Source organism: Hibiscus syriacus, unplaced genomic scaffold (genome assembly GCF_006381635.1).
Source record: "Hibiscus syriacus cultivar Baekdansim isolate YM2019G1 unplaced genomic scaffold, ASM638163v2 tig00113124_pilon, whole genome shotgun sequence".
NCBI lineage: Eukaryota > Viridiplantae > Streptophyta > Magnoliopsida > Malvales > Malvaceae > Hibiscus > Hibiscus syriacus.
In genome coordinates this window covers 4,198,591-4,222,998 of record NW_024063444.1, presented here as the reverse complement: position 1 = coordinate 4,222,998, position 24,408 = coordinate 4,198,591, and the positions used below count along the sequence as shown (strand labels likewise).

General features: G+C 35.5%; 2 protein-coding genes and 1 pseudogene across 2 annotated transcripts; 1 reads left to right on the top strand and 2 right to left on the bottom strand.

Annotated features, from left to right (window-relative positions):
* Positions 1-219: 219 nt before the first annotated feature.
* On the bottom strand, positions 220-6,860 carry LOC120185828 (ABC transporter G family member 36-like). Its single transcript, XM_039189935.1, has 21 exons — positions 6,346-6,860; positions 6,000-6,209; positions 5,819-5,903; positions 5,563-5,722; positions 5,384-5,460; positions 5,236-5,289; positions 4,992-5,082; positions 4,587-4,888; positions 3,901-4,499; positions 3,632-3,792; positions 3,421-3,530; positions 3,161-3,314; positions 2,918-3,058; positions 2,648-2,820; positions 2,198-2,530; positions 1,742-2,116; positions 1,526-1,659; positions 1,212-1,439; positions 936-1,107; positions 593-847; positions 220-494 (listed from the first exon to the last, which is right to left on the bottom strand). Exons 1-21 carry the CDS (start codon positions 6,720-6,722, stop codon positions 222-224), a joined length of 4,464 nt encoding a protein of 1,487 aa, XP_039045866.1. The 5' UTR covers positions 6,723-6,860; the 3' UTR covers positions 220-221.
* Positions 6,861-13,500: 6,640 nt separating this feature from the next.
* LOC120185615 lies at positions 13,501-16,433 on the top strand (annotated as a pseudogene).
* A 135-nt stretch (positions 16,434-16,568) lies between these two features.
* On the bottom strand, positions 16,569-22,397 carry LOC120185543 (casein kinase 1-like protein HD16). Its single transcript, XM_039189729.1, has 16 exons — positions 21,710-22,397; positions 20,209-20,340; positions 20,029-20,102; positions 19,875-19,944; positions 19,710-19,765; positions 19,534-19,605; positions 19,224-19,318; positions 19,073-19,139; positions 18,852-18,981; positions 18,521-18,739; positions 18,184-18,326; positions 17,772-17,946; positions 17,524-17,614; positions 17,297-17,454; positions 17,019-17,207; positions 16,569-16,941 (listed from the first exon to the last, which is right to left on the bottom strand). The coding sequence occupies exons 1-16, from the start codon at positions 22,157-22,159 to the stop codon at positions 16,882-16,884; spliced, it is 2,181 nt and encodes a 726-aa protein (XP_039045660.1). The 5' UTR covers positions 22,160-22,397; the 3' UTR covers positions 16,569-16,881.
* Positions 22,398-24,408: the final 2,011 nt, after the last annotated feature.

Here is a 24,408-nt window from a genome sequence, read left to right as displayed (position 1 = left end):
TATTGCAGTATGATCCAACAAAACTTTACATTTCCAGCCAGGTACAACTAGTTAAACATTTTTGCAAACTAAACTCCTCGTCATCGTCTATACTATATGATGCGTATGCATAAGCAATATAAAGTTCAAAACAGTATCTGAAATTCGTAGAAATTATTAACTAATCGTATTTGAATGTTTTGGATGGTAGCTTGAAGAAGAATTCCCTGCATAAATCCCTTTTATCTGTTCTGGAAATTGAGTGTCTTTATGCAGTAGGCAAACATGAAGGCAAAGAACGCTGCAAAGGCGACCAAAACTCCGGCAATTGGCCCCATGAAGTCCGACTTGAAGCCGTATCGGTGATCGATATACGATTTAATTGTATAGTTACGCGAGTCACCAGGTACGAAAAGGGGATCATCCATATCGCCGTACTGCGACACGATTAGTCCGTAAATTGTCCATGCGACCGGGCAAATCCAGTAATACCAGATCCACCAACCGGGAATACTCTGAAATTTCAAGAAGAAACGAGTTTGTATCAGCTTATGTCGTGGATGATTAAGAAGTGGTTAAGGTACACGCTTGCTTGTGAAGGAATTAAACTTACCGGTCTTGCAATGAAGAAGCCGGAGAAAAGATTGAAGACCGAATAGAAAGCCGAGGCGAATATAGCTGCGACTTGATGGTTCGGCGTGATCGAGACAACCATCATTCCGTAGTAGGTGAAGTAAAGGTAGGTGAAGAAGTTGACAAAGAAAAACCAGAAGAACTTTGCTACTGTCCATTGGAAGCCCACCATAGCGTACACTATAAGTACATAGTATGCTGTTTGGAAAAATATGTAAGGTATTTCACAAAACACCTGCATGTCATGTAATCAAAATTCAATGATCAAAATCAGCTGCAGGCGAATAAGAATGGCATCAAAGTAAATGCAGGTGAATCCTCACCTGTGAGAGGGCGTAAGGTAACGCGGAGTACATCCCAGCCGCTCTTTCACGATAGAACACCGTTCGTTCGATGGCTATTACCGGTTGTACTGTCGAGCAGTTATTAATTCCGACAAATATGACTGCAGCATACATTGCCCCGATTATCATTGTAAGATCAGATGAGCTCTCCCTGAACCATTGGAACAAAGATAAAAAAAGATTGTAAACAATCTCTTATGTTGGGGACAGGTAGGGTACTAGTAATGACGACTTAATCGGGAAATAGCGACGAACCTTTTAGTGCCAACCTGCCAGAAAATCGAACCGACCAAGAGAGCAGCCACCAGAGTGAAGCAGTATCTGACAAGGTTATAATCTGGACTTCTCCAATAAGTCAGCCATTGTTTCCAAAAGCATGATTTGAATTGACCCCATGAATTTTGTGAGTACTGTGTGGCAAAAAAGAGGTCTCTAGCTCCCGGCGGCGGTGCGCTTAGCTCATTTATTAACGCCTTGTTTCTCCTGCTCGAAGAAACATGTATTAGCTCTAAGCCCAAAAAAATGTAAACAACTGAATCAGTATTCTTCTGGTTTATATTTGGACTTACAGATATAAGGAAGACGATTTATAGTGTTCGGCAAATTCGATCCCAAGCCTAGCTTCAGCAGCTATAGAGCTCACTTCTAGCATCCATGTTGCTGGATTGTACTTATCCTTAATTCTGGGGACTCCAGGGATTGACTGCAACCGAATACGAGGCGAATCAGATAATGTTTTCGTCTTCAGTGCATCAGATATGGGAAATCTTGTTATAGTTTCATACCTCAAAATACTCGATGATCTTCTGAGAATTCCGTCCTAATGGTCCTGCATAAATCACCTGGCCTCCTCTCTTCATCAGCAGCAACTCGTCAAAGGCTTCAAAGATATCAATGCTAGGTTGATGAATAGTGCAGACCACTGTTCTTCCTGTGTCCACGGTGTTTCTGACCGTCCTCATGACGATGGCTGCTGCTCTTGCGTCAAGACCGGATGTCGGTTCATCCATGAAAATGATTGAGGGATTAGCAACAAGCTCTACCGCAATCGTCAATCTCTTTCTTTGCTCTGTTGACAACCCTGTGACTCCAGGCAACCCTACTATGGCATCCTTGAGATAGCCTAATTCGACTAGTTCCATCACTTCATCCACAAAAATCTGAAAGATAACAACAAATAATGTTTTGAGTCTAAAGTAAATACTAATGCCACAGGCAGTTGTGCAGATCAAAGATCTTACCATCTTTTCCTCATTACTGATTTCTTTCGGAAGTCGGAGGAAAGCCGAGTAAATTAACGATTCTCTGATAGTAACTTGTGGTGAGTGAATATCAGTTTGTTCACAGTATCCAGAAATTCTTGCAAAGGTTTCTTGGTTCTTAGGGAACCCAGATATTTTGATATCGCCCTCGATATATCCACCGGTTTTTCTTCCTGCTAGAACATCCATCAATGTTGTCTTTCCTGCTCCACTGACTCCCATCAATGCAGTCAACACTCCGGGCCTGAATGCACCTGTTACTCCCCGAAGTAGTTGTAGCCTGTCCTCGCCGACTCCTTGTGCCTTCATTTCCTGTTGAAATGCTTTGATTTTTAAACCACGGCTGTGGTGACGATTGTAACGCTTATGTATTTACTTTTCTATTGTCTGAAGAAACAGAAATTGTAGAGAGTGCAAAATGTAACTTACAGGTGGCATATCAACATAGTAATCGACTTCGTCGAAGGACATTGCTAGAGGAGTGAAGGGAAGAACCATTCCTCTCTTTGCAGCAACACCAGTGGCGGCATCAATCGAAGAATCATTCCTGTTCATTCCATTGGAATTGGCTCGGTTGCTCATTCTCCGGATCGCCATTTCTCCTGAAAGTTTTCATATGAACAACATTATAATCAATATTGAAAACTAAGGTACAAGAGAAAACAGAATCAAAACAGTCCATTTTGATATATTTCTTACGTTCAATGCTTGCGCCTGCAGAGAACGAATGTTTGCTCGATTCTGGTCTCATTAACCTTGGTTCTTCATTCAAATCCTCATGGTCGTCCTCCAGCTCTTGTGATGTTTCCTCCGAAATTATAGCCTGTGGCTTTCCAAGGGCTATATTACCAAGCAACAAAACATAAAAGATCAGCCAACTAAAAGGAGATAAACACAGGCAAGAAGGGGATCACATTAGCCCAATAAAAAATTTAAACTTACGGCTTAGGTACATGAGCGCGAAGGTGAAGAGAATGTTGAAGAGCACCGAGAACCCCATAAGAGCACCTGCACCGATCCAATACCAGTTTTTGTCATTCGGAACATCAAAGCTTCTGAGCACTTGTACCGCCAAGTTCGGTGAACCGTCTGAAGCCTGCATTGTGGACAAAGTTCCAACTTGGTTACTTGGAAATGTATATGTATTTTCGTATTCTCCGCCAATTCATCTTTTACTTGTGTTACAAGGTTGAACAACATACATTTTTGTTCCTCCATCTCGAAGCAAACATTTCATTCACAGTAAAACCATTGAAACCATAAGTCAAAGGTGAAATCCAGTAAGCCCATCCCCACCAATCCGGAATTTCATCTGTCAAAAGAAAGCACCGATATTAGTCAACTTTTTAGTATCATAACAAACTGAAGAATTTTTCTTATGTCAAGGTTTCTTTTTTCGGGTTTTGTTCTTACTTTTAGGAACGATGAATCCTCCGAGCATGAACACGAGAAGAAGAGTGAGAGTCCCACCAGTGTTAGCTATCATCATTGATCTGCATATGCTAGCAATAAGTCGAAAGAGACCGGCTGCCATTTGTTGTACTAAAAACACCAGCAGGAAGTTCTTGAAAAACCTGGCAATTTAATACCAATTTCATCAGCTGCTGTTTTAACTTCTTGATCAAGAAAGACAAACTGATCAGTGTAACGACATGTAAATGAATTGCTTCGATTTGGTTTACCTGCTGGCCGCAGGTGCATATCCAATAGTGTAATATGTTACGACCATCCAAGCAGTGGTTTCCAGAATAGATATCGGAACCCGGAGCAGGAAAGTCGGCAGAGTGAAAGTCCAGACAGGGTGGAATAAAAGGTCTCTTTGCTTGTAGAATACAGGAAGCCTGCTGATCATGAGAGAGAGCTCGGCAAAACCATTGAACATGTTGATGATCATTCCGAATAGAAGTGCACCAACAAAGAGTTGTCCATCTTCTATATTCCTAGTGTCCATTTCGGTCCTCAAAAACAATGTGGACACAATGATTGCTACGATTATAATTTGGACCGTCTTGAACACATAAATAAAAGAATTCCTCTTGATCAGTAGCCATTCTTTGTCCCAACAGGCCTTAAGAAGCTCCATTTTGGAGACCGAGTATTTTTCAAAGGCCAATGCTGCGTTATGAGCTCTTGACTTGTCAAAAGGAACAGCGAGCTCAGTCGCTAGCTGCATTCCGACATGGAAACGCTTGAACCTGTTAGCGAATTCGGGTACTGTAATGTATCTGTATGGCTTCCTCTTATCTGCCCAGTACTGCTCTTGGTCCTTCTTCGAGGTAACCTATCACAGTTTCACTAGCTTGTCACCTTATGTTGCACAAATTATCACAATTTGCAATCGCTATAGTCGAAAACTCGGGACCATTACCTCTTGCAAAAAGTCTGCAGTTCCTTTCCTCTCGGGACATGTGAAGCCACAGCTCTCAAAGAACTCAACAACGTACTCTCGTGGACCCTGATACACGATCTGGCCCTCAGACAAGAGGATGATATCATCAAAGAGATCGAAAGTCTCCGGAGCAGGCTGCAACAAGGACATCAAGATTGTGCCCTCTGATAGGTGTACAATCTGCTGCAAACACTTCACTATCTGGTACGTCGTCGAACTATCTAGACCGGTTGATATTTCATCCATGAAAAGTGTCTTGGTCGGACCAACAATCATCTCCCCTGTAATAAATAAACAAAAAGTTACATCAGTACAGTAAAAATTAAATCAGGACAAAGCACAAATTATCAAGAAGATAAGAGTAGTAAAATAAAATTAACCAACCAGTTGTTACTCTTTTCTTTTGACCTCCAGAAATTCCACGGTGCATATCATCACCAACAATGATGTCCTTGCAAATGTCAAGCCCCAAAATCTGACCAATTCAACAACAGGGACCACGATGACGTTAGAACACATAATTTAATCTTTGTTTATTGCCATTGCAGATCATTTTCTTCTTATTTTCTTGGAAGAATCATATTCTTTTACCTGTGGGAAAATGGTAGATTATAACGAATTTACTTACCTTGAGAGTGTAATCAGTCATAAGGCTGTTTTCAACTCCTTGCACCGAAGTTGCCTGCAAATTTCAACGTTCAAAAGCACGTTATGATGTGATAAGTTTTAACAAATTTGAACGTAAGATTTGTTGGATTTATGAAATTTGTTTAAACCTTCATGAATAGGTCTACATCAGCTTCTGGTAAAATCCCAGCATCTTTTTCTCTTTTAGCTAGCTCACTTAACAAATCTACAAAAAAAAAAAAAAATCAATTTTCAGTAAATCATCAGACAAACATAACATACTGGTAACTTAATTAAGAACAAATTGCGGTAGATATATTGTTCTTACCGTATCTAGTCCCGACACCCTGACATCTGGCCGAGAAATCCAAGGTTTCTTTCACAGTCATTTCTCCAACATGAACATCATTTTGACTGATATAAGCAGATGTCTTTCTAGGAACAAACTCATTCAGTTTGTATCCATTGTATGTTACTTCTCCTCTAACCTGTTTCACACATCAACGGAACGGATACCGACATGTTCGGATTAAAATACAAACACGACACGAATATATTACTATTTAATTTTGATTGTAACTAACCCTTAAGCTTTTGTCCAACTTGTCAGCCATTGCAAGCAAAAGGGTTGTTTTCCCAGAAGAAGGTGGGCCTAGTAAGAGTGTCATCCTGCGAAAAAAAGATAAGTAGATAAACACAAAATAAAGTGACAAATTAAATGATGTATGCCTTGCAGCCTGTAGGTGCTTTTAAATTAATGTGTACCTTGATGGTTTAATGATCCCGGAAGCATCTTTAAGGATGGTGAGTTTTGTTTGCTTGGCAAATCGGATTCCGACCAAGCCGAGAGCCGATTCCACAAGGTTCAGAAGAGCATTCGGAAGCGTCGGGAGAGCTCGACTGCCGACATAGCAGTCAGCTTCAATCGTCAAGTTCTGGAACCGAACTTCTACAGTCGGAAGCTGAATCCCAACTCTGTGATCCCAAGAAATATGTATGTCATTACACAACAATTAGACTAGTTCGACCAATCCGACAAACATATACATAACATTATCAAGGAAAAGATGATGTAATTAAGACAGAGAAATTTCGTAAATGAAGAACTTACTTATCGATCCTATTTCTGAACTTCCTCAAGAACTTTTCGTTATCTTCCTCGGCAACCTTGAAGAGCATGTCGATGAACTTCTGTCTGTCGTTGATGTCAAGGTTTCTAACATCAACTGCTCTATGTTCCATCTTGTTCCCAATGATCTCATGGTCGACAAACGTCTGCATGATGCTGGTTCGCAATCGATCGTACGTCGGTAGCTTCTCGATAGCCGCCCATTTGAGAGCTTCTTCATCGTCTTCCACTCGGCGACTACTCATCGAGCCGGCCGAAAACACATCCTCCATGTTCCAGCTACTCCTGCTGAGGCTCCTTCCTATGCTACTATGCCCTGCTCTCTTGCTCGGATTCCGAGCTCGTTCTAAGCCCTCCATGTTTTCCAATCCTCAGAATAAAAAGATTGATGTTTTGGTAATTGGGATTATTTGAGAGTTTTGACTATTTGGGGCTCTTTTTGTTTTTCTTCAGTCCTCCGAAATTCTTGCAAAAATGGAGGAAGCGCGAGTTCAATGAAGAGTGAATGAAAGGATACATATACATACAAATCAGTAACGAATAAAAAATATTGAAGGGCCTGCTTATTGCTTGATGATGACGATTTAACAAAAGAGATTGGCCGTTTGTTTTGAAGTCAATTGCGGTTGGTGTCTTACAACTTTTAATATTTCAGGGATATGTTGGACCAAGTGTTGCTATTTAACTAAAATGTAAATTCCCCCTAATGTCACTTACTTCTAAGCTTTTACTAATTTTATCACTGATTTTTCTTTTATATAATTTTGACACTAAATTTTTGTTTTAACTCGAATGTAACTACTAGATGATTAACTCGTTAACAGTTAGATGATGTGACAAATTGGCGTTCTTTCAAATCGACGCTTTTTTTGTTTTAAATTTTTAATGGGAGGCGTTGCTACGATATAGTATCTTCACTTCCGTATTACCACATAGGACGAAGGCAAAACGTTTTAAAGTTCGATGGTAAAATGAATACGAGTTCTAAAGTTGAATGACAATTAAAGAAGTTTACCCTTAATTAAAAGCTACAGAATTATCAACTGCAGTATCTAGTTAATCAATTAATTGTATCATTATTATAGCATTATCAACCTACTATCACAATTTACATTCCGTTACTTCCATGATAGCATCCTTTTAATATTATCTATAAATAAATAAATTTAGAGCTAAGATAAAGATGAGTCCGGTCCAACATGACCTAAACAAATAATTAAATAAAAATGAGTTGAGACTTGATCAAGTCCAAAAATAAAATAATCCATATTATAATGTAAGTATGTCTTTGTTGTCATCCAGAATTAGGGATGGCAACGGGTCGGGTATTGATCCCCGTTCTCGTCCCAGTTTAAAAAAACATGTACATGTTCCCGCTTAAAAAACTGCGGGGATTTAAACGGGGATCCCCATCGGGTAATCGGGGAAAATCGTGGGGAAACATGTATCCCCGTTTAGCATAAACGGTTATTTAAACGGGTATCGGGTCGGGTATATATATTTAAATTAAATATATAAATATTATATATATATATTTTAATTTTAATTTTAATTAAATTTATTAATATTATATATATATAATAATTATTTTTAATATTTATCAGGTCGGGTAATCGGGGTGGGGATTACCAAACCTGTCCCCGTCCCCATTTAGCATAAATAATTTTCCCCCATCCCCGTCCCCGTTTAATTCGATTTTCGATTTTTCCAGTCGGGTTCGGATTTTTTTGTCATCCCTATCCAGAATAGATATATATTTATTTATTAATCTTTCTAGAATACAACAACAATAAAACCCTATTCTCATATATAATGGGATAAGGGGAGGTAGGATAGTAGGTTGCTCCCAACGCCAGGTAGAGAGCAACTTCCGTGAAAGACCTCCGGCAGTCAGAAAATTAAAAATAAAGATAAAATACAATGCATGTATAAATAAATAAATAAATAAATAAATACATAGTTGAAGAGTCTTCATAAGCAGTCTTCATATACACATCTATAATGGGAAGTAATCTCTGCAAATAAATCCCTGTGTAAAAATCTCTACATATAGACAGAAACGTAAGTCCGACTAGATTTAAATAAAAAAGGAAACATGAAGAGAAGGATATACAGTAATCAGCGATAACAAGTTATGAGAAAGAATAAAGTCAATTGGGTTAAAACCTAAACTTAGGTAACACTACTCCGTTACATTAGTTCTAAGCCTTCATAGATTCCAATGACAGAAACTGTATAAAAAGTAGAAGTCATTGAAATTACTACAAAGACATTAAAAAGAAGACAGAGATGCTACACCTTATGGTTGTGATCCAAACTATTCGACTACCCTGGTCTTAAGTCTCCATACTTTCCTGTCAGAGGTTATATCCTCGGTAAGGGCTAAATCCTTCAAATCAGATCTTTCTAGAATATATATATTCATATTTTTTATTTGTTTATTATAATATTTTACGTTAGTTGTAATTATACGATGTATTAATTAAAAATAAACTTATAATAGATATAAAAGTATTAAACTTAAATAAAATATATTAAAAAAATCATAGATACGTATGTATGATATATGAATATACAAATTTGTGCATAAGATGTTTTAATGGGTCAAGATTGGCATGGCAGTCATGACCAAAACAATGGACCTAGGAGAGATTCTCTGAAATATATTTTAGATTTTTTAGATTTTTTATTTATTTTTTATTGAAAATATATTTTCATTCCACTAGAATTTTATAAGTTAAAGTTCGTCAACTGAAATCTTATAAATTAATGTTCGTCACTCCTAACATAAAATCTTGCGTCTGTCTCAACCAACCGATCCATTGTTTGTTTGTACGCTACTACTTGCTCTTACCATGCCATCTTGTCGCATTAAAAATTGTATTAGAGTATCAGTCACAAACGTTTTTTCTTTTTTTTTAATTCTTTTTCATGATGAATTTGGAATTTTGTTTTAATTTTATTGACTTTTATGCCTGCGTTTTTAGCTTTGGAAACTTTGAACCTGGAACATAATTTGACCGAGTTTGCTGTTTGTATTACCAGAACAATTCCTACCATGTTATAACATACCAAGTTCGTTATGTAAGATGTTTATAATTATAGGTATAAATAATATATATCTAAGTCATTAATAATTGATACACACGTAATATAATTCAAATTAATCGAGTGGATTTGGTTTAATTGATATGTCGTTGATGCAATAGGGATGGGCATGGGTCAGGTTGAGTCAGGTTTTTGGTCCACCCAACCCGACTCGAGAATAAGCAATCCTTCACCCTAGACCCTATCCGACCCGATCAAAACAAGATTTCACTCGACCTGAAATAATAAAAAATATTATTTTTATTCAATAAAAATAGTAACTTAATTGAAAAAAAATAATATATGGAGGGGTATTATTGTGATTATTCCTAAATATATTAGGTAAAATTATATATATTTTTTGGGTCAAGTCGGGTATTTTTCACCCTAAACCCGACTCGACCCGAACATCACATTAAAAACCAACCCGAACCTTAATTTTTTTTAAAACCCAATCCGATTGGGTCGGGTCAGGTCGGAACCCATCAGGTTCGAGTCTCATACCCATCCCTAACCCTAAGTAAATAGAATAATGTTAGATGGAACATGTTCAAATATTCAATATCCTTTAAAACGAGAATTTTTTTTTAAAAAATATATAATTATTATATCAAAAATCATTTGTTAAAATATTTTTTTATATAATATTCAAAAAAAAAATTTTATTTTACATATTATAAAATTCAAGACTCAAATCTCAATCTTTCTATTTAATAAGACCTTGGGTAGAATCATCACCACAGTTTCGGCGGCATTTCCTATAAATCTATTAAAATCAATAAGACTACGTGGTCTTCTAGAAGTTTTGCATATATCGTAACACTGATGTAAAAATAAATTAATTACAATGTTTTTTAATTATGATTTTCATTTTGAATTGATTTTTAAATATTTAAATATTCTAATTTTGTTATTAAATTATGATTTCCATTCTAAATAAGTTAACAGACTTTTGGATTTTTGAACTTCATCACAAACTATCGATAATCACATCCTCGGTTAGTAAAAGAGTTAGGTCAAACTATATTATTATATATTTTAAAAAATAAAATTTAAATTAAATCGTAGTTTAAACTAATTACAAATTTTGATGAAATGAAAAGATTAAAAAGCTAGGAGACCAATTTATAACGAGGGTTATAGATTGTAGATTAAATTTGAACATTTAAAAGTTTGAGGACTAACTTAAAGGAATAATCATAATTCCAAAATGAAATTATAATATCTAAAAATATAAGAAATAATATAAAATGAAAATCATAATTTAAGGATGTGCTGACCAATTAAGCCATAAACAAACAAGATAAGGCTGCTAAGAAACAGTATTTGTGAGCGTGACCGCAGGACTAAGAATGAAGAACATGGGAACAAAACTCGGTCGACAAATTGGCTGCTACCGAAGAAACGGCCAACGTTTCCGAAAATATATATAAATAAAAAGTTGGAACAACTGATCTAGTCCATTTGTAGAGTTATAATTACATAACATGAATGCAATATTTAAACATATAATATTATGAATATAATCATTAAAAAAAATATGGTTTGAGAACAAATAGAAGAATTCCATGCCGGTCGTCGAACCTAGAGATGGATCTGGATCGGGTTGGATTTCGGTCCATTCGACCCGATCCAAAAAGTATACTTCTTATACTTGACCTGAACTCTATTCAAAAAATAAACAGTACATTCCACTAAATTTGATTTTTAAGATAAAATTGAAACTCGATCTGATCCGATCCGAAATAATATTTATTAAAAAAATATTATTTTTATTCAATAAAGTTAGGAATTTAATTGAAAAATATATATATATAAGAGTATTATTGCAATTATTCTTAAATATATAAAGTAAAATTATAATTTTTTGGCTTAGGTATTTTCACCATAAATCTGAACCCAACTCAACCCTACCCGATCTGAATATATATATTTTTTTAAAAAGCGACTCAATTGGGTTAAATTAGGTCAAAATCCGTCGGGTCTAATTCATATGTCGTTCCCTAGTCATGTCATTCCCTAGTTGAACCTGGTTATCTTATTAGTAGATGTTTTTAAGTTATCATTTAATGCGTACGATGTCAATATTTTAAATTATCATCAAATTACATCATATGTTTTATTATTATAAAATTGAGAGAGGTGAATGGGTTACCAAGACTTGAACCAGTCAAACCTTCTAATTGTGAATATGTCAACAAATGAAATCGTAATTAAATTATATTTATGTAAACTCATTCAGACTTTGTCCCCTCTCAACTCATTTCTCTGGTCCCTTTCATCTCCCCCATTCACCATTGCTAAAAATGCTTCCTTTCTCCATCTTTCTCGAGTAAAGTAACAATCTTTAAGACTTTCGGAAGCACGTAGGGAAAATGCATTCTCACCCATTCGTGGTTTGTTTACACAATTTTGGATTTAATGTAGTCTTTTGGTTCATGGTCCCAGAAGTGGTGAGCCTTCAAGGTGCAAAGGCAAGGGCAAGGTGGCTGAAGATAGATATTTGAGGACTATGTGTGTTGCATTTGAGGTTTGTCAAACCCTAAATTTTGAAGTGCCATACGGTTTTGCTAAAGATTTGGGTTATTTTTAATGACATTGGTGTTTTTGGTATCTTTTTTTTTTGTATTTAAGTGTGTATTTTGATGCTTGTATGTTGTGAAAAATGTTGTTTTAATGTTTAAGAAATATGACTCAAGTTAGGGATAGACGCATAATTTTATGTTAGAGTGACGAATTTATAATACTGTAGAAGATAATAAATTTATATAATTTTAAGAGTAAAATTATATTATGGATAGAATATGTAAACAAAATCTAAAATATATGTTAATTTAAAATTTTAACTCGACTCCCATATAATCCATCGCTGCCTAAATTTGTGTCTGAGCTTAAACAATGTGCACATGAAGTATGAGCTTGATTTGAAGGAGTTAATATGAGAATTCTTGTTGGGGGAACCTAAGTTTAGGGTCATGATTATCGATACTCAAATTTAATTCTGAGGAAAAAAATCAATGGTGTATCGTATTCATTCTTAGAGTAATAATAACAGTCGTATATTAACCGTAAGTGGTTTAATTAATACTAGTTAATATTATTTAAATAATTAAATAATTTAATTGATAAAAAAAATTCTTCCACGATACAGTAACTACTCTATCAGTTAGTGTTAATGGAATTATTTTGAAGTCGATGTGATATAACATCGCCACAAGCCCTCTAATTAGAATAATCATTTAAAAGACGAGGGAAAATATGGTTGCCAAAACGGAAAGGAATTTATTTGATATTTTTGCAAATTAGTTCTACAAATTACATTTCTAGACAATCTGGTCCATTTTTAACTCTAAAATAAAGGACAACCTGGATTTGCAACAATGCCATAAGACATGAGTACTGCTCATTAACAAGCATATGCTATTAGTATTTGTAAAAGAGGGGGGAAACCCTAGCACATGCTAATAGAAACTTTATTTTAGTGATAAAAGAAATATTTTTATTTTTAGAAGATCGAATTTAAACAATTGTATTTACAAAATATGTATCGTCAATAGTAATATAAAAAACATGTGTGCTTATAAACTTTTCATATTTATATTCAACTCACGTGTTATAATCCCTCCATAGATTGTCTCTAATCCATTATTTCCCAAGACCAAACTTCATCAACAAACCACCAAAGCTATTCGGGTTGGAGGAAGCCCACGGGGAAGAAAATGGTGAAGGTGAAGAGTTTGTGAAGTATGCAATGGAAGCAACTTTACCTATTGTATGCATGAATAATATGTCTGTTTTTTTTTTTTGAAAATTAATCCTCTTATTGTTAAAATTTTTTAAGTTATTTAAATTATATCTTGTAACTCAATTTAAATTTAATTTTTTTCGAATTGAAGACAATAAAAATAATTCAAATGTTTTAATATTGAATCGAAGAAAATAATTTTCTTTTAAGTCCAGTCGAGTTTTAATATGAGAAATAGAAGGGGGGGGGGGGGATCCTAAAAAGAAGGATTGGGGTGGGCCAGATTTAAGTGTTGAGTGAGACTCGGTGAAGAGATGGTTTAAAATCCAAACCTTCCCACTCTTCTCGTATTACACCATACTATAAACTGCAAATCTACTGTTGAAGATTCTGTGTATGTTGCCAGAGATTTGAGATTCTTGGTCAGAAATGGAGGACAATGATTCCTGGGATTCCCCATCTGAATTCACCTTAGCTGAGGTAACTCTCCCTTCTCTCTTTTCTGGGCCTTTTTAACTTGTTAACCGCCATGAATTCCCCACTCTCTTAACCTCCGCATCTTAAAGTTCGTATTTTTTATAATCAAACAAATGTGAGCGTCTTGCTCCGTTTTAATTTTTCTTTTTGTTTGTTCCTCTTGATCATCCCTCTTTAGTCTGCATGCAAAACATAGTTGTTTCCCTGAACTTTCTTTTTTATTTATTTATTAAAAAGGTTGTCCAAATGGAGAACCATTACAAGGCAAAAGGAGATGAGACACTTAATGAGGAGTTCTGCAAGAAGCTAGCTACCAACTTTAGGTGAATTAAAAGGGGGGAAAAACCAGTACTCGATGTGTAAATGTTTACTTTTTTATTGAAAGATTCTTCTATTTTATTAATGAAAAGGATGGTTTTTTTTTTTTTTAACTTTTGGGGTTTGCTTTGTCTTATCAGATCCTCTTCTAACCGTCTGGGAAAATCTAACATGGCAACAAGTTCGTTTTATTTAATTGAAGGGATGGATTTCATGGTAAGTTCATATCCACATTCACAAGTATGTTCTGTTTTCATTTTTTAGGTCCAACATTTTTTCCAAGAAAAACAACTGGAGAAGCAAACTGAACAAGATTCACCAGCACTGGCCATTGAACTTTTTGTTGATCTTTCTGATGCAAACTCAAGCAAACCGCTAGAATTCATGCAAAGAAGAAAAGGTTTCACTTATTGCCATTAGAAATTTACATTTTTAGGGCAATTTATTGGTGAATATCTGGTAGTTATTGGGGAATTGTCCTTTGATTCATACTACATGGCCCGGCTTTGCTTAGTATCACTTGGTACATTATGCATAGTGCTAAATTGAGGTTCAGGCTGCGGCGTGGCAGTTGTGGACATTATGACGTGATTTGTTTCTTAAAAATAACTGTGATTTTAAATTGTGGTTCCCCCTGTCGCAGTAACCTTGAAAGAAGTTAAGATGCAGCCGTTACGATGCGTTGACGCTGTAGTTTAATACAATGACATTAAGCAGTCACTTTCATGAAATTTAAAAGATTTATAAATGCAGAAATATTGTAATCATTGTAGAGCTTAAAAGCTAAAATCATGAAAGTTTAAACCCTTACCAATTGACTGCTACTTGTAAATTTGGCCGGGATGCTTATTTATGGGTACAAAACATTCAACTTGTGCTTGTGGATGCTTTCTTAATACCCTTCATTTAAATTTCAGTTTAGAAGCAGAATTACTATCGCGATTAGCCCACATCCTTGATAGAAGTATGTCAACCTAACTTATCATTCAAGTTGGTTCTTTTTCAAGACAAAGTCACCATGTAGTCTTTTACAATTGAAGCCAACTGTTACAATTATCACTATAATGAGTAGCCTGGTGTCTAACATAAGTGTTTTATCCAACTTGCAAAGTTCTTGCTCCACCTTGTATTTTCTGGTTGAATCTGGAACTGAAATTTTTCTCGTATTGGTTGTAATTTTGTAAGGCAGGTACAGCTGAAGATCTTAGGGAATTGTCATTTGAGGCCAGATCGTCAAAAGATTATGCATGGTGAGGAAATTTCTAGAGACAGTCATGCAGAACACATCGAAATGTTTTTTATGTAACCTTCGAAGAAGCCGTTATTGATTCAAAAATTCAGGTTTAGATTGGATTTCAGCTAACTAGTTTATCAAGAATGCTAAGAGGGTGTGCAAAATAGGAAAATGATTGAGCATCCATTATTAATCAAGTTGTGTAGAATCATGGGCCATAAACTGTATATGGTGCTTGCGACTTAAACTAGTGCATATAGCTGATATTTCTTTGGCTTTCAGGTATGATGTTGAAACGTTCCTCAACTATAGAGTCCTATATAATGGTGAACTTGTAAGATTCTTTTACAGATTTTGTATTTTCTAATATAAAGTAGCTGGAACCTGCTTAAAGCTTGGTTCCTTTGATACTGATTAAACTATGAAAGGAGCCTGCAAGTGATTTGATACAGCATACAAATCATTATATATTGTAGGAAGTTCGTGTACGATTCTCTGGGTTTGATAAAGCAGAGGATGAGTGGGTGAATGTAGAAACTGCAGTTCTTGAACGATCTATTCCTTTAGAACCTTCTGAATGCAACCTGATTAAGATTGGAGGCCTCGTACTGTGCTACCTGTTATTTTCCTTTTTCTATGTTCTGTTTAAAATATTCTATTGCTTTTTGTCACCATTTGATCTCGTATGTGGTTCCAACACCGTCCGGTTAAAAAATGTTCCGTATGCTTAAGCAGAAACTGAAGCCTAGTTACCCCGCATTAGAAAGTTAATCAAAGAGACATTTACTTTGCCGTTGTCTTACCATTTCACTTCCTTTGATTTATAGTATAAAGAGTATTATCAACTTTACTGTGACGCCCATGTTATAGATGTCAAAAGGCAGACACATGATGCTAAAAGCTGTACGTGCGTATTCGTGGTCTGTTATGACCATGACTACTCCGAGGTACATGGAACTCAATAACACACTTTTTCTATCTTCTCCCTTTGTTTTTGCTTGCTTGCATTCACCATGTAAGGCTTACATATAACTGCAATTTGATGTTTTGGATTGTATTAATGTTCACAAACATTTGTCTTGTTTACGTACCAGGAAAATGTTCCGCTCGAGAGGTTATGTCGCAGGCCTATTACTTGAAAGCAGTTGTGCAGAAACAAATTGAAGTCAATTGTAAGCAAATCTGTTTGCATGCTCACAAAGAAGAGCTGGAAGGATCCTTCATCTGACCTTGTGCATGAAACTTTGCTTAAAGTAACAACTTTTTATTGAGGGGTTGATTTAAATAACTAATGAATAACCAAAAATTGGTAAAATTTTCATTTCAAATGCGGAACCAGATAAATAATGAGAAAATTTTCCATTTTGGCAAATGCCCAAAACAAAAGTACTCGATACTAGGCAAGACTTAACAGACTGACCTATCATTTCCAGGTTCCGGGGGATGGAGGAATGCAACTAAACTGTTCAACTACAAGTTTCTATACTTTAGTTACAGTTGATTTGAAAGCCTGCACTGCTTAAAATTTCTCTACACCCTCATCGATCCAAGATGGAGGGCTTGGTTTTGACCATATGGATAGCTAGTTGAGAAGTTTGACAGGCCCGGATCTTCAACCATGTCACCAAGGAGATCCTAAACAAAAGAATGGGGCAGCTCATGAGACGGTTTGTCCATAACAAACGGAAGCAAGGTAAAGATTCCTCGACCACTTTTCCTGCAATATTGTAAAGAAACTTGATGAGTTAAGAATATGAAAGCCAAATGCTACTAAGGTTCATATAATTTATCAACCTTCACATGAGTGCTGGGGAATGCTGAAGTTCTAAGGGTTTCCTGTGTTTCAACTGCTGCCCTCCTTCTTGGCACACTGAGGATAAAGGCAGCCTGGTCTTGAGTCGCTGCAGTAGCAGTTATACGATACCCATTATCCCACCGACGATGGATGCCTTCACTAGGATAGTGGAAGTCAAGTTCAACAACCTAGAATGAAAATACAGAAAGCACTTGGTTACATAAGGTTCTTTTAAGGGATGTGCCGGGGCATAAATGATGTAAAAACCCATCATTACCTGGTCGATAAATCCAGCACCACGAGACATAACAACTGCCCATCTGCTACCAGAAGTGGCCATTGAGGTGACATAAAAACCCTCTCTCCACTTTTTGTTAATCCACTTAAAAGGAAAAGAATCACACACTTTGTATGACTGCTGCAAATACGAAGTACCTGACACAATCGAAGCTGAGTGAACCGAAACCAAACAGATTTGATTGAAATCAGATACAGTAACCTTACCCTTTGACATTACTACCAAGGAGCCTCCATCTGCAGACCCTGCTATACCGCTGATATAATAGTTTTTCTCCCACTGCTCCATTATCCATTCCTGAAGACAGCAAAACATCAAATCAATCACTAATAGAATCTGAATTCATAAGCATCTTCTAAACAGGAATATAAAAAGGCATAGAAGAGAAAAGTAAAATGGAACACAAAAAACTAGAGGATTGCTCAACATCAATAAAGTATATGAAAAGATGTACCTTATCAAGGAAATCGGATGAGAGTTGAACGACTTGATCAGAGAATCCGGTACCAGCATCCATTATAACAGCCCATAGGTTTCCACAGGAAGCTACAGTGCTAATAAATAAACCATCCTCATTTCCTTTCTCAAGGTGCTGTTCAAGCCTTTCATTGGACACATTATAGTGATACCTGAAAACATGTCCGATTAGACTTCCCATCCTTTAATATTCTCTATACTGAGGTCTAGATCACTAATCAGTTTACCCCTAGATTTAAAGTGTAGAACGATGACAAATGCAGACCGTAAACGACGCTGGTATGAAATTAACCCCAAAAAAATGCAAAAAGAGTCATAGGATTAAATAAATTAAGAAAGCAGCCCTAAAACTGAACTACAGAACTACAAATAACTTGAGGCATAAATACCTTTGCTTCATAGGCCTATGAGCATTGTAAACACTAATCCACTGCAATGCTGGCATGCCTAGACGAACCTTCTTCTTTGGTTGTTCATCTTCCTCCTCATCCATAGACAACCGGCCTCTCTTTAGACCAACTTGATTAATAAGCTTTACAATAATATATATAAAAAGAAGTCAGGAATGCCATATATTACCGGCCAAGGAAAGGTAAACAAACTTTATTGGTAATAATTAACGTTTACTAACTTTTATTAGTACACTCTTATGGTCAAAATTACTTTGACAACCTGAATAAAGCCTAGTGCCAAAAAAACTCTTTAAATCGACAGAATAATTTGTACCTTCAGTGCACCTTCTGTGTTAACTGGGCGGATGTCTGGATTTGGACCAACAATCCCATCAAACAGAGATATGTATTTTGCATAATTAGGTTCTTCATCAAACTTTAAGTTGACTACATATTCAATAAACTGTATGAAAGGCAAAGGACAAAAGCAACACAAGGCCTCTGGAGATGTTGACATCTTCTTCTTGCAGACAAGGAACCCTTTATTGTCTCCCTGACATTTGTTAAAAAGAAATTACAAGAAAAAACCTAAATGAATATATAAACGAGCAAATGCAAGCAAGAATATTTTGAGTTAGAAAAGTTGAGCTTATTAAAGGACCAACCTGGTATCCTTGCCAAGGTAAACGGCCTTTAAGAAGGAAAACAAGTGTATATGCAAGGGATTCAAGATCATCTCTCCGGCTACAAGTTCTCCCTAAATGAGCATGCACACTGGCATAACGGACTGTTCCTCTAATAAACAAAAGTACTCCCTTTAAATAAGATAATTAAGCAGGTACACAAAAACATCTCACAATAATCATGATTTAAGCAGTTGTGGTACCTAAAAACATCTGGTCTCTGGTCATATTCAGCATGTAAACCTGTTGAACTATCTCGCCACCTAGTTGCTGATTGGCAAAACAGGTTAGGATTAATGAAGTGATGATTTATCTGGGAGTACTTAACATATAAATCATAACACTAAAAATTACCTAATCCAAGATCAACAAGAAATAATTTTTTTTCATCAGGAGTCCCAGCATGACCTAGAAGAAAGTTCTCAGGCTTTACATCTCCATGCACATAGCTGCCCAAAGTACCAGAAAAAACTATTAATAAGGTGAAAGAAACAAATCGTACTCAAGTTAAGAACTAAAATGTTTGCTGTTATGAGAGATTGGCCATTAGAGATCCAGAGGATGATTCTCATGTTAAGCTATTCAACAATCCAGGGGAGGGTAGGGTAAAAATGCTTTTCCGGCCAACATAAGGTTAGAAGCTTTCAGGGATTGAACTGCTTACCCTTTAGAGTGCATCTTCTCCAATATAGATATTGCTTCAATAGCAATGCAAGCAACCATTTCAACAGACATTCTGTATTAAGAGCACACTCTAATTAAGCAACTGAAATTTCAAAAAAAAGACAACATAATAGCAAGTATAAGATAAAGAATACATCTTAGTTTAGTAGCACTCACGTATGATTGTTAATATTCCAAACATCCCACAGACTTGGACCCAGCATATCCATAACCTGCATAATAAAAGGCAAGGCCTAAATCAGAAAGGTGTTCAAACCTGAACACTAAAAGCAGGCAAGATTTAAAAGAAGAAAAGAGGAACAATAAATAAGCAATGCATACCATGATATAATAGTTACCCTGACGGCCCTTATAGTGTACTCGGGGTATACCATGAGTGCCACCAAGTGTACTGTAGAATGACGAAGCATCTGTAAATGCGAATAGGCATATGCATAAAAAAATTACAATAAACTAGAAGTGTAGCCAGACTCACTTGTAAACTTGCCACTCATGTGGCGGTCCATAGTTACATCCTTTGCTACTTTTATGCTCAAATTTCAAGGCAACCTAAAAACAAAGAGATCATGTAGAGTGTAAACATGAAAACTTTTTGTTCTCATTGAAGATGATAAAGCACAATATCTATTAAAGTAAAAATTAAACAATGGCATACCTCTACAGGCCCAGAGACATTTCTATCCTTTGTATTTACTGAAGAAACACACCGACCTACAAATACCTGTCCAAAGCCACCCTTGCCCAACTTCTTTTCAATTCTATACAATGGGGATCCCCCAAATTGAACCTGCAGTACGGTGATCATTGAAGCCTAAGAAGATACGATAAAATAAAAGGTCCTAAATAAAATCTTTTTACCACAGATTGTAGATCCAAATGTGTACTACAAAAAACACACACACAAAAAGCAAGAGCAAAATACAAAATATTTAGGTTCTATAATTTTATAAAATTTAAAAAAAGGAAAAAAAAAGGTTTTTCTGTAGAATGATTCCAATTGCAATCATTTTCAATCAACTCAAGATAGAACAAAAGAAAATTTTAATTGATACTGAAATAAGTTGTATGAACTAAATCAAATACTGATTCTTTATTTTTATGCAATGAATTTTTCCATTTACGTTGTATACATGTGAGGAGATGATAACAAAATGGAAGAGACAAATTCGTAAAAAGCAGTATTAGACAAATGGTCAGTAAAAAATAAGACTGTATAATTAGGTACAAGTAATCTAATTGTTATAGACCAACTCTAGTCAATCCTTAGAGGAATAATTCTAGATCAGATTAAATTTAAGATTGAGCAGTCAATTTATTTTATGTAAGCAACTGTAGTATTAGATATTGACTAGTGTATAATGTATATGAACACAAAATATAACTAGTCCAGCCTAATACTACGGATTAAGATAGGGATGCCAGAAAAAGAATAAAAGTTTGTTTGCTTCGTCTTTGACTCTCAATTGAATAAATAAAAATTCAAGGCAAAGAATAACCGGATGAGCAAAGTATGCACGGATTCAAAAATATCCAGTCTAACAAAGTGGCAGATTGTTATATAAGCTTTTTTTCTCACACATGATGTGAGCTTTAGTTCAACAAATCCAAAAGATCAAAAACACACATTATGTTTCTCTCTCAATGCTCTATGAATTTTAACAAAATATGTCCAGCAGGTTCCATAAATATATAAACATTGTTTTCTTCACTAATACAAAAGTCTAAGGCTAAAACTGAACAAGTACCCAAATCAATAACAATGTATAATTCCTTCATATTTTTACCAAAAGAATCTCCCCTAATCAACCCTCACAGTTTTTAACATCCTTAACAAGTAAGTCAAGACCGAGAGGTGAATCCATTTACAACATCCAGTGAGACAATTAAAACAGATTCCAAATACTGAAACTTCGATAAAAGAAATGGAAGCCAGAACTCTTTCATATAAGTCTAGACTCTGTACTTAAGACTAAAACCAAAGCCAAATCAAGTTCATGTAGGTTGTTTTTAACAATCCTAAGATCAAACTAATTCCGCAAAGAGAGAGAGAGAGAGAGAGAATCAATTAATCTCACAGTTTTTAGAAAAAATATAATATATGCTAATTTCAAAATAGGAAACCATAAAAAGCAAAAGATAGCAAGGAAATCTCAAACCTTTTCAGGAATCGGGGCGGTGTTGGCTACATCCTCACCGGCATTCCCCTTATCACTGCTCCGCCTTCCTCCGTTATCGAACCCGTCCATCTCCTTATCCCCGATTTCCTCTTTCTCCACTCTATCCCGTTCCACTAAAACCCTATTATTATTACTATTATCATTGTTGTTGTTATTCTCCTTCTCCCCAACTGCCGCCGCGACAGCTAACTTGTCATTGCCCCCCTGCGCCTGCTGTTTCGTATTCTTATTCTCACCGTCGCCGTTGTTATTGTTTATCACAGGCTCCTCGTCTTCCGCCGCCGCAGCAGCTTCAGCCGCCCGCCTCCGCCTTCTAGTGCGCGTCGCGATCGCTTCCCCCTCCTCGACCGGATTCGGCTGTTGTTGTTGCTGTTGTCGCTTCGGTGCTGCTGCCCGGCCCTTGCGTGCTCCGTTACGTTGTACCGGCATGGTTCATTCTTCTTCTCCCTCGATTCTCATAAATCACAAAAAAGAGGGAGAATAAAGAAAAACCCAAAGATTAGATTTTCGTTTTTGTCTCTTTCTCCTCTTTGCCAAACAATCGCCCAAGAATGCCTAAATTACAGCGCCCTTTTTATTCAGGGGAAAAACAATAATATATTTAATTATTGTTACTAATTACTATTAAGAAAATTACAGAAAAGAAAGCCAAGATCTAACGGAGAAAGGAAATCAAGAATTCAAGAAAGAAAATATGGAGATTCGATGATTGCGAAAGTTTGAGATCTGTGTTGTACAGACTAAAGAATAGGGATGGCAACTGGCCGGGTTCAGGCCGGTCGGGTATTGGTCTCCTTTTTTTGTTCTCGTTTAAAAAATTGGTACTCGTCCCCGTTTAAAAAACTGTGGGGATTTAATCGGGGAAAACCGCGGGGAAACGGGTATTTCCGTTTAGCATAAACGGTTATTTAAACGGATATTGGGCCGGGTATTGGGTAGAGTATTGGGTCAGTATTGGGCCGGGAATCGGGCCGGGTATATATATATATTTAAATTAAATATATATTTTTTATTTAAATTAAATTTATTAATATTATATATATATAAATAATTATTTTTAATATTTATCGGGTCGGGTATCGGGGCGGGTAATCGGGTAATCGGGGCAGGGATTACCAAATCCGTCCCCGTCCCCGTTTATCATCTCCGAACCCGACCCGTTTAATTCGGTTTTCGATTTTCCTCGTCGGGTTCGAGTTTTTTTGCCATCCCTACTAAAGAAAAGGGATTTCCTTTTTCTTTTTCTTTTTCTCTTTCTCTTTCTCTTTCAGCTTTTTTTAAAATTATTTCTTATGCGTTATATAAAATTTTAAAATATTCGGGCAAAATAGAAAATAATAATTTGGAGGTATAATACGCGCTATCAGTTGGATTTATTTGTTTTTCGGGTAAACTCAATGTTTTTAAAATCGGATCAGATATTGAATCGGTAAAGGTACTAGTTCATTGGTTCAATCTGATTTAATCGCGATTGAACCAGATTTTATATAAAATAATATTTTTTTAATTTTACATATTATTCAAAGCAATATTAATATATATGTAATATTTTTTTTAAGTTTATAATATTAAAATGCATAAAAATATCACAAGTCATAACATATATAAATTAAAAACCATAAAATCAAGTAAAATAAAATGATTTAAATCAACTACAACATAATATTTAAGGTAAAACATATTAAATAATAAATATAATTATATAATTATAATCAAAAAAATAAATTTGGGGTTGAAAAAAATCACAACAAACGATATCATTTGGTTTAATTTTTTTTAAATAATCTCACATGGCTAAGAAACATAGAAGAGCATCTCAAAAGTTTAAAGAGTAAAAATATGAGAACAAAACAATCTCACATGACTAAGAAATATAGAAGAGCATCCCAACTGACTTCTATAAATAATAGAGGTAATTTGACATTCAAAATCATGCAGTCTTTTGGTGAGCACAGAGCGAATTATTCTTTCGCTTCAATCGAGCTCGAATTTTAGGCTTCAATCGAGCTTCTAATTTTTTTTTGAGTTCGAGCCTTTTCGAGTTCAAGTTTCAATATTATATTTCTAGTTCGAGTTGAACTTGATAATTTTTAGCTCGTGAGTTTTTAAGTCGAATTGAGCTTACTTTTAAAGTTTTTGAGTTCGAGTCGAGCTCAACAATACTCGAGTTCGACTCGGCCGGTCCGGTCCGGTTTTAATAACATTGGGTAAACTAGACAAATAACCATACAAATATGAGCCAAGTCGCGAAATGATCACTATTTTCAAATTAACGTTAATATGACCACTGAGCTATTTAAATGTTTTCAATATAGCCACATGCCTAACACTTGACGAAAGTGTCTACGTGGTAGTTAATAAATTTAGTATAATTAGGGCATGAGTCCTTGTAAAGTTATGTATTCATAGCGTTGGAATCCTGTTTTGTTTTCTTCTATTTGGGTCATTACTTGTGTATGATTTGTTTCCTTAGATTTTCATTTAATGCAATTTCATCATGATTCTGTTTTTAATTTTTCTAATGCCTTAATTGAGCATTAATTTTAAAATCTTTTATTCTAGTCTTGTATTAAATTTGTAGATTAAATCCCCTAGATTTTAGAATTAATCAATTTGATCACCAAGATTAACTTTTATTATTAATTTTTAATTAGGTCCTAATTTCAATTTAATTTAAT